We start from the raw sequence: 11,534 nt of genomic DNA on the forward strand, positions 1-11,534 counted from the left end.
AACCAGACCACTATCTTACACCATACACAAAAATTAACTCAAAATGAATTAAAGCTTGAATGTAAAGCCTGAAACCAAAACATCACATAGGCAGTGAGCTCCTTGACATACTCTTGGCATTGAATTCTTGGATCTGACTCCAAAAGCAAAAATAAACAAGTGAGATGACATCAAACTAAAAAGCTTCTGTACAGCAAAGGAGACCATCAACAAAATGAAAAGGCAAGCTACTGGATGGGAGAAAATATTTATAAATCATATACCTGATAAGGGGTTATTTTCAAAATATATAAATAACTCAACTCAGTAGCAAAGAAAACATCTGATTAAAAATGGACACTGACTCTTAAATAGGCGTTTTCTTAGAGATGACATATAGATGGCCAACATCACTAATTATCAGGGAAATGCAACTCAAAACCACAGTGAGATACCACCTCATGCCTGTTTGAATGGCTATTATAAAAGAGACAAGACAAAACAAGTGTTGGCAAGGATACAGAAAAAAAGGAAGCCCTCGTGCACTGTTAGTGGAAATGTAAATTGGTGCAGCTACTATGGCAAACAATATGGAGGTTCCTCAAAAAATTAAAAATAGAACTACCATATGATATAGCTACTCCACTTCTGGTATTTATCAAAAGGAAACAAAAAAACAAACTCAAAAAGATACATGCACCCCCATGTTCACTGCAGCATTCTTTACAACAGGCAAGATATGGAAACAACTTAAGTGTTCATTGATGGATGACTGGATAAAGAAGATGTGATATATATACAAAATGGACTACTACTCAGCCATAGGAAAGAAGGAAATCTTGTCTTTTGTGACAACATGAGTGGACCTTGATAATAATGTATTATGCTAAATGAAATAAGTCAGAGAAAGTCAAATGCCATGATTCACTTATATCTGGAATCTGTAAAGCAGATAAAACAGAAATCTTAGATACAGAGAACAGGTAGATGGTTGCCAGAGTAGAAAGAGGTTGGTGGGCAGAGCAGGGTGGGCAGGTGGAATGGGTGAAGGGGGTGAAGAGTTGCAAGCTTCCAGATATAAATAAGTCATGGAGATGTACAGCATGGACTATAGTCAATAATATTGTATTGCATATTTGAAAGCTGCCAAGAGAGTAAATATTAAAAGTTATCGAAAGAAAAAAACAGTTGTAACTTTGTACAGTTATGGATGGTAACTGGACTTGATGTGGTGATCACTTTGCAGGGTACATAAATATCAAAATATCCTGTAAACCTGAAGTTAATATAATGTTATATGCCAATTTTACCTCAGTTTAAAAAAGAAGGAAAAATACTCGGCATATTGTAAGCATTTAGAAAATACTTGTTATTAATATTACTTAATATCATTTACTGTGTTCTCAAGTCATATGGCTAAGAGATTTGACCTCTAAAGATTTGCCTGAAAATTTTAACTTTTCAACTAGCCTTTTTTTCCTTATCTTTAAAGGTTTTTTTTTTACATAATGAAGATAATTTATTCATCTAACTAAGTTAGTAGATAATAGACACAGATGGGTAGATGTAGAATCAATTATAGACATATGTATACATGGGTTAGTATGCATAATTTCCTAGCACTGTCTGCTGAGAGGCCTTATAAGCAGTGATACCCTAGTAGCAACGAGCACACTCAGCTCCCAGATCTTGATTTCTAAATACCATTCTTCAGTATAAAAGAACCAAAGTTCTTAGGAGAAGTGGCTGATTCTAGGGCTGAAGAAAGGAAATTCAAACTGAGTCTGGAGCATCTTGTTCCAGAAAATATGGAAGTGCTCAAAAAAAGCAAAAGAATGGAGTCCTGTCAAAGAAACACAGGAACCAACCTGATAGAATTTATTATGAGCTAAGCTAAAACAATATCAGTAACTAAATAGCAGAATTTCGGATTCATACTCCAAAGTGTAAAACAAATATACAGGATTCCATACTAACATAACTAAATGATTAAATAAATAAGTACACAAAGGGGGATATCCAAATAATTTATGTAGGCACTCACCCTCCAGCAGGCGTAACTCAATCTCCCGTGGTCCCTGGAATTAGGGACTTGCTTCCAGTGACTAGAGTACAGTGAGGGGGAAGAAGAGAACTTTAAAGCAGAGAAACCTGGCAGACATGCCTCTACCAAGTGAACGAAGTTAACTTTACCAGTGATAAATTATGTTAATAGCATGTGTGGTGGGAACTTCACATATCACTTCTGTAGTATCCTTTTCTAAAACCTGTAATCTCAGCCTAGTCATGAGGAAAACATCAAACAAATACAGACAGAAATCATTATACCAAATACCTAACCAATGTACCTCAAAATTCAGATAATGAACAATAAGGGAAGATTGAGAAACTCTCAGAGACCGGAGGAGACTAAGGAGACATGGCAACAAAATGCGGTGTGGTATCCTGGATGTGGGACCCTGGAACAGAAGAAGGATATTAGTGGAGAATCTAGTGAAATTAAAGTTTGGAGTTTAATAGTAATGTACCAATGCCAGGGGAGGGGAGTGCGGGGAGGGGAGATGTATAATGCAGTGGTCTGTTTATCTTTGCAACTTTTCTATACATCTAAAATTATTCCAGAATAAAAACTTGTTTTTAAAAAACTGACAAATTTGTCTGCTACAAGCTGATTTGAAACATTTCTCAGAGTTAAAAAATCTGTAATGTAAAAAATACATATGACACCTAAGAAAAAACACGTTAACAATCATGTTTTTAAAGGAAAAACGATTTGCATATTACTGTAGAAAGATTAATTTGTGTATATGTAAGACAGGATACAAGATTGTTTAAATTACTCATATTACTTGCATTCTCTTCTTAGGTCCTTCCATTGGAAAATCAAATGAAAGAATCAAAACGCTTCCCCCAAGCATTGAATATTGGAATGGGAATTGTTACAACTTTGTATGTAACATTAGCTACTTTAGGATATATGTGTTTCCGTGATGAAATCAAAGGCAGTATAACTTTAAATCTTCCACAGGATGTATGGTAAGTAGATATGAGTTTGTTAATCCTCATTTATGTATTGTGTAGATAAAGCTTACCAATATTTGATGATAAAGGTGTATCCGTGGATTTATGGTTTAAACATTTAAAATTTTTATTGTGATTTCTTTATTTGTGTAAGCTGGAATTTTTTTCATAATCTGAAGAGAAGAACATCTATGATTATTTTACAGATCTTTGTGGAATTTTTTTCGAAAGATTAAAAATTGTAGGATGTTCCAGATTTGAGTAAAGTATGAGTAAAAAATGTATCCTTTTAATGTGGATTCACTTTAATTAAAAAATTTAATGCCCTTTTTGCCAAAAAAATCCAACACTTTGGGTTCCTGATAAAATAATATAACCCCTCACCTATGGCCCTCAATATCTTAACTGATCAGTTTTAATACTGCATGTACTCCAAGTCCCTTAAGAACACAGGACACATTACAAATAAAATAAAATAATATGGTACACCTTAGTATTCTCCTTAATATTAGAACCATATTCTGCTAAGTGAAGAAATATATAGGGTTTTCCCTTCTTCCACAGATTGGTCTTTGGAGATTTAAAAAGATACTGGCAGTGATTGCCACACAGACTTGCATATTTGTAAAATAGAAGATAACTCTTAGTTTTGATAAATGCAAAGAATAAATGCTATATTGCTGGTTTAATTAATGTCATGCTTTGGTGGCTTGAAAAGAGGCCTATGAAACCTTAAATGTTAAATATTTTATCTTCTAACTGCATCCTGGTGAGAATTTGTCTCCCATTCAGTAATGATTTGTATTCTGGGTCTTTATTGGAGTCAAAAACATTGTTGGAACAAATGTATGTAGGAAGCCATTTATGGTGGAGGGAATGTACCTAGAATAGTTTCCAGTTGCACAAGGAGCACACATGCAGTGTATTTACCTTTTTTTTTTTGTAGATTTACTTTAGTTATGATGTAGTTTATGAATGTATTCCAAGATGGAAAGGTTTTGAACATTATACATATATTTCAAGCTGGAGGCAGGATTACAGGCAAGATACATGTTACAGTTGATTATATACTTTAAATGTACCTCTTTGTTCTTTTTTGTAATAGTTTAAAAAAGTTTTTTTTTTCCTTTTTGTACTATGTACTGGAAGCCTAAGGAGACTAATAGGAGGATAAAGGCTAAAAATTATGGTAGTATAGTTCCTCTTTTCAAATACTATACAATGCCTGGAAAATAGAATGGTATTTTCCCCACTTAGAATAATATTTACACTAAATATTAAAAATGATTTTGTAAATAAATTTGACAAGCACTTTTAATGTCAAATTTATAAAATGTGGGAAGAAACAATTGCCAAATCATTCCCTATTCTTATTCACCAAAGTATTTAAAGAAAACCTTAAGGGAGAAGGGACTGAAGTGGGAGTATGCATGCATATCAGGTTAAGATGTTCGCATCCCCAGAGAGCTAAGATCCTGGTGAAGTAACAGTGACAAGAGTGAGTGGAGAAAGCTTTTATTCATCTTGAGGGGGTGATACCATCTCTGCAGTAGCTCTAATTGAAGCCTTCCCTTTCTCTGCATCCCTTTCCCACCTCTCTCCTTAGCCCTCAATTACTTTGGCTTTCCAGTTAGAATAGAACTAGTTGTAAGTCTTGATTAAAAAGGGACTATTCGATCATAGTTTCTTTTTAAGAAGGCTTAGCTGGATTCCTGCCTGGAGAAAAGCCTTGTACAGGTATCCTAAGAAACAAACATCTGGGAAAACAGGGAAGCAAGTCAAGATAAATATTCTCCATCAGAGAACCTCTGTTGTGTACTTCTTTTTCATTGTGGAGATAAGCCTTTTGTAGCCCGCAGTCTACTTCTTTTTGGACTCTGAGCTGGGACAATTAAAACAATAGCCACAGCTGCGGGGTAATGGAGAGGAGATGCTTATCTTTGTATAGTGATGGTCTTCTGTAAAATGAGAAGTTAGGACTGGAGTAATCACAGGATTATAACCTACAGTTTCCTCCCTGTTACATTAATGTGTGAGTCTCTTCCCTTCTTTCTCTGTGTGTCAGACAATAGGCCACGAAAGTTAGAGAAAGTGCAGTGTACTCTTTATTAATAGCTAAGTATGTAAGCTAGTGACTGTCACAAGGGCCCAGGGAACTGATAGCTACTAACTATGAGAAGCTGTAAAGGGTTTTTGATCCCATATTGACTTAAAGTCAGAGTTCACAAGGTATATTTCCCCAAGAAAAGACTGAATTAGAAAGCAGCTGCTGGATAAAAACAAGTATGTATTAGAGAGGCTTGAAGCTATTATTTATTACCCTCAATCTATCTTTTAAAACTAGCTTTGACTAATATTGTTCAGTGTATTGCATTTAGCTTTTGAAGTAAGGAGTATATTTTAAAGATGATGATGAAGTAAATTCATAATTCTGAGCTAGAACCAGGGTTCCTTGATGGCAGGAACCCTGCATCTTCTAGATTTATGATGAATCTCCACAGTCTAGCACATTGCTCAGCACCTAAGAGGCACTCAGTAAATGTTTGTTAAATGGTATTACAGGTTTAAAAACATTTCCCTTAGTACCTAATAATATAACCAAGGCACCACTATTAGTTCTAGTTGAGTGATATTTTAGCAGTGTTTTTCTAAGATTTCCACTATTGTAACCCAAACAGCAGAGGAGAGTGTGAAAAAAAGCATTCCCTTAGGAGTCTTGGGACTCAAGCATAAGTCAATTTAAAAAGTCATTAAAGAGTACACCTATTGCATTCTAGTTTATAATTTTTATGTTGCTTTTTATATAAAAATGACTTCCCCTCACAAAAACCCTTGAGTAAAATTGGTGCTTCCGGAAGATCCACCAGGCTTAACCTCTGGCCTAGGAAGCCCCAGCACACTGCTGCCCTCTAGCGGGGAATGTGTACGCTGAGGGAAAAGCATAGGTGCAGGGCAGTTACAAGGAAAATACGCAAGGGTAAATAATGAACCTCTGGAATTCTGGACTTCAAAAATCTATACAAATAAAGTCATTCTAGTAACAATAACATAGACCATGAAATGATGTTCCTTTTCATCTGGGTTGATTTGAAGAATTTTTCATATTACTTTATTTAGGTAGGCTCTTTCACACAAATGGTCTCAGTTTTTGACATATGTTACTATATATTGCTTAAAAATACAGATGTCAAATACAGTGTGCCCTTGATGTAGAAAAGAAGTAAAAGTGGAAGAGTTGATTCTAAAAGACTGCAGCACTTTTCTTAAATGCTCTTATCTATATGACTCCTCTTTGGTTGATAATTAGCAAGTATTCCAGTTTATAAAAGACCCAACCATTTTATTTCCCATTTTTACTGTGGGTAACACCAAATAATAGTAATTGTGTATACTGATATTTTTATATTAATAATAACCAGATGCTTAGCTTACATAACTTATTTTAAATCAGGAAATATGTAATTATATTCATAATGATGTGTTCTTAAATATATTGCTAACCATATTTTTAAAACATGTAAGTTAAAAGATAATTAGTAAAAATGTTCTAATAATAAGCTAATAAGAACATTCACTTAATTCTACACAATTACATATCAGAATATATGAAGCAGGAGTCTTTCAGTTATTTTGTACATTTCGGTAGCTTGACCATTTATGTTTAAACTGTAAGCCTCCGCTGGGAAATAAATTCTGAAATTGTTCTAAAATTAAAATTTTGCTATTGCTAACCTTAAGGAGTTCCCTCTTTCTTTAATTATTCTGTTTGTACTATTTTCACATCTATTTCTACTCAGCTTTTTTCCTTCCTTGTTCTCACTCCTATGATGAATACTTTATAGGAAGAGACTTACTGAATTCTTTCTAATTTGGCCACAGTTTGGAGAACTGTTTATAATCTCTACTACTTTATGTCTCAAAACATCATAAATAAGCTTAAAGTCTCATTACTGTGAAGGCTTTCTTTACCAAAACTGACAAGTAGAACTGCTCAGTGGAAAGATTGTGGCTCTCAGTGAGGTTTCTACTGAAACAGAATATAGGTGTTAATCACTACCGCTGATGCTGAGGCACATTTGATCCATAAGCTCCTCTCCAGTTTGTTTCTTAAATAATACAAGAGTGATTGAGATTTTCTTTTCATTGTTGTAAAATATTCAAGTTTTCAGAAAATACGTATGTTACATATAATTTCATTATCTGTACCCCAAGGGAGTACCTATAGTGTCCCTCTCGGTCCTACAAGTCTACATTTTCTCTCTCTGTCATTATCAATATTTAAAAGGTCTTTTGCCACACAAAAGGAAGTTTACTGAAGTCTTTGTCAAGGCACATATGTTGAGCTTTGACAGGAAGCTCTCTATAATGTAGAAATCTCAAGATATTCATAAAACTGAAGATTGCTGTGCTATTTTAAAGCACTGGGCCTCAAAAAGATAAATTTACTTGGACAAAACAACAACCACCCAGTCCAACAATTTATTTCTCTTAGCAATATAACTCTAAATAGGTAAGAGAATTATATAGGCATATCCCTGTATAATCTAGAGAACTTTGCAGGTTGAAACCATTTTGATGCCCCCCTTAGGACTTAAGAATGATGACATTTCTGCAACTAATGACATACCTACCAACATTTTCAAGCAAGGAGAACTATAACTCAGAGTCCATTATGAAGTTTTTCTTCTATGGATAGGTCGTTGAGATATCAAAGACACATAGAATGTTCAATTTTTTGAAAGAAAGTTGAGGAAACATTAGCTCTTCATGGGGCTAAGCCTAACCTTCAGAACACTGGCTTAGCTTAATATGAACCCTTTCCAACAATAGGTTTGTCAAAATGAATTGTCCATTTATCATCTAGAAATTTAGTAGAGATCATCTGGCTATTTTAATAAACAAGCATTTAATTGGTAAGTTATTGGCCTAGTGTGTATTGGGTTTCTTGTCTATCTTAACACTAAAAATAAAAAGGAAGAAAGCCAGATTTATATTAAGAAACATGGATAAACCTGTAAGTCTTTATGCCATGTGAAATAAGCCAGACAGAGAAAAACAAATACCGCATGGCTTCACTTAACGTGTGGAATCTAAAAAAAAATGTCAAACATAAGAGAGTAGACTGGTGGTTGCCAGGGGCTGTTGGATGGGGGAGAATTTTGTAAAAAGGTGTAACCATTCAGTTAGAAAATGAATACAGTCTGAGGATCTAATGTATAATGGGGTGACTATAGTTTATAGCACTATAGCATGTAATTGAAATTTGCTGAGAGTAGATGCAAAGTGTTCTCACACACACAAAAAAAAAGGCAAGTACATGGGATGATATATGTGTTAATTAACTTGATTGTAGGAGTCCTACAGAAAATCATCATATTGTACACCTTAAATACATTACAATTTTTATTTTAGTAAAAGTAAATTACCTCTTTCAAAGCACAAATAATAATTAATTAACTAAATATATTACAATTTTATTTGTCAGTTATGCCTCATTAAATCTGTGGGAAAAAGGAATGACAAAATTTTGAAATTTTTTCAACAGGTTATATCAATCAGTGAAAATTCTGTATTCCTTTGGCATCTTTGTGACATATTCAATTCAGTTCTATGTTCCAGCAGAGATCATTATCCCTGTGATCACATCCAAAGTTCATGCTAAATGGAAGCAAATCTGTGAATTCGTGATAAGGTCCTTCTTGGTTAGTGTTACTTGTAAGTATCACTACATATTTCTAACATAATTTTTATTGTTGAATTTCTTCTAATGAAGCTACTTAAAGTATATTTTTAAGTATTTTTTAAACAGTTTTACTTACCTAGCTGGGATATTATTTGGTTTACAATTATTTTACTATATAATAAAAACACAAACGAGATCCCATCACACTTTTAAAGGAACTGAAACAAATTTTTATTTTGAAAATAACATGAGTGGTGATTAAAATATAAGTATTTTTAAATCAGATGTGTAAGGGACCCTTTAGATATAAAGGGTTAGTTTGGTTCTAGTCTCTCTCAGGTTTTTTATGTCCGCTAACTTGTGTATATTTAACAGTTCGACTCTGTGTCACCTACAGGAATGGCTTTTGTTTTGTTTGGGTCTTTAATAATTTCAGTGGTTTTATTTTACTTATTTGAAGGGGTGCATGTACTCTCTGATTAAGGCTTTACATAAAATGCCTCCACAAGACAGCATAACAATAGAGACTTGTGTTGAGGGAGCTTGAGTTTGGTACAGTGGAGAGAGTGTGAGCTTTGGGGTCACAAACCCAGGTCTGCCACTTACTCGGTTGTTGTCTTTAGGCAAGTTACGTGCCATCTTTGAGCCCCTCTTTCCTCAACTATGAAAGGGAGGTAAGACTTCTTTGTGGCATTTTTTTGTCAGGTCTGAAAATATTACCCAAGTAGCTGGAAGGTATTACTATCCTTATTGTCACCATTATTATCATAACCACAAATACATGGATGACTGCAACACTGAACTAATTAATGGGATTGCCTGGAATGTACCAGGGACCAGATCACTGGTGTTCTGGGGAACACGTGCTTTAGAAGTTCTGTGTGCGAGACTACTGACTATCTTGGCCCATTCAGGGTTAGATGATAGTAGAGCTAGAAATTCTGGGCAGTTCTGTAAATTACATTGAGTGCCATAGATGGAGCTTATGCCTAGATTTAAAGAATTGAGTGTATTACATTTTGTTTGAAGAGAAAGCAAAGCTGGGAAAAGCAGATAAAACCTATTTTTCAAAGTAATCATATAAATGAATTATATCAACTAATAAGGGAGATCATATTGAAGAATGAAGTCATTAAAGCCCTACTCTGATGACTAGTGGAACATTCAGTAGGATATAGTTATTTTAAAACTCTCAGGCCTGTGTTTTGATTCCATGTTTGAAATGACTCAGCAAAATGTGTTAAATACTATGTATTTTGTTATTGCCTGATTTCACTGATCCTTCTGTTTCTAATTTGAAAAGTCCTTGGCTTTATGTATGTTTCCTGCTCTTAGTACACTATTACTGCATAAGTACCAAAAGCATAATCTTCAATAGTTTGTAGAATGCTAGAGAAGACACACTAAAATCCTTAAAGTTAATTGCCACTGCAAATGAGAAACAGTACCATTCTGTATCCTAATATTCTGTCCTAGAGTCAGTAGGTATGTGGAGAGCACCATTAACTATTTGTATAATTAAAATTATGTGCTGGAGTATTGCCCACAGTTTCATTGTTGATGTTACAGCATCAAGTACTTTATTTATTTTCTCTGATATATCTACTTTCACCCTTCAGATGGAAAGAATGGACTTAAAATAGGCTTTTTTTTCTATATCAGAGGAAGATTTGTACTCTAAGGATATACTCTTTTTCTCTATAATACAGTTTTGGCAAATGCTAAATAAGCTAATTAGTATTTAATAGACCTATTCATAATAACTGTAAACAACATAAAGCAACATATTTATAGTAATCCTATAGTGAATATTTGTAGTGAATAGACTATATTCCAAACTATGCTTTGGCTTACTGGTTTTGTATTTTGAGTTCATGTTGGATTTGCCTAAGATATGTAAACTTCTCTTCCTTGTCTATTAATAATATTACCAAATAACATTTCAAGCCATTTTTACCAGCAAATGTTTATTGGTTGCTTACATAATATTTATAGGATGTCTTTATCTAATTGACAAATTTCATGGTTTAAAAGTATTTGATAAATGGAATTTTAGGCTAAATGAATGAATTCTAAAATTCTATAGTGTACCATCACATGATTTTTCAACATTTTTTCACCTGATTTACAAGTGACAGCTTGGATTGTTGAGAAACATTAATGAGGAAAAATGGATCCCCAAATGAAAAACTCTTCATGTGGGAAGGTGTTAGTCAGGTTTGTCTGGCCTTCCTTTTATACTGCCACCTACTGTATGGAGGTGAAGTATGTAATGAATGTATTCAGTGAATTTTGAAAGGTCCTAATACTGTTGGAGATTTATGCTTTCTAGTTCCCTTGAGAGAAATATTAAAGAGATGTAGCAAGCATCCATTAAATAGGGAATCCACTTTATAAAACATTTCTAGTTCCAAATTCTTCAAAATCAGCTATTTTATTTATGAAAGTTTATTTCACTCTAGTCCAGTAGGTGTGAGGCTAGGTTTATAATATCAAAATAATTTTTAGGGTTTTAGCTTTCATGTAATTTAAATGGAAAATAATAGCTTGTTGTTCTGAGAAATGTGGTGGTTCCAAGTTAATCCCACATCCTCCTGAAAGACACTGAGAGCTGCAAAGGGAATAAGAGAAGGTAGAAGAACTGTAAAGTAAAAATTAAGTAGAGAAATCATTAGAAACTAAAGACTTAATTACAAAGAGCACAAGTTAAATCATATATAATATAGATTTTATACATACATATTTTACATATATATAGTTTATATATATAGACACACACCGCAGAAAGTTCAGCAAGAGACAAAGACTGTACAAATGAGAACAGCAAAAAGACATAAACTTAGAAATGAAA

At 33.8% G+C, this 11,534-nt stretch overlaps 1 protein-coding gene across 7 annotated transcripts in view; it reads left to right on the forward strand.

The window, feature by feature from the left end:
- The window catches only part of SLC36A4 (solute carrier family 36 member 4), a 66,668-nt gene that overhangs the window by 35,750 nt on the left and 19,384 nt on the right, over positions 1–11,534 (forward strand). For 5 of the 7 annotated variants that reach the window (XM_073215893.1, XM_073215897.1, XM_073215896.1 and 2 more), the window contains 3 exons: positions 2,340–2,498; positions 2,846–3,015; positions 8,546–8,715. In XM_073215893.1, the coding sequence (XP_073071994.1) occupies positions 2,340–2,498; positions 2,846–3,015; positions 8,546–8,715 (499 nt within the window). The remainder of the gene's footprint in view (positions 1–2,339; positions 2,499–2,845; positions 3,016–8,545; positions 8,716–11,534) is intronic. The other 2 variants (XM_073215895.1, XM_073215894.1) reach the window with 1 other exon arrangement.

This window comes from Manis javanica, chromosome 11 (assembly GCF_040802235.1).
Source record: "Manis javanica isolate MJ-LG chromosome 11, MJ_LKY, whole genome shotgun sequence".
In the NCBI taxonomy this organism is placed as follows: domain Eukaryota; kingdom Metazoa; phylum Chordata; class Mammalia; order Pholidota; family Manidae; genus Manis; species Manis javanica.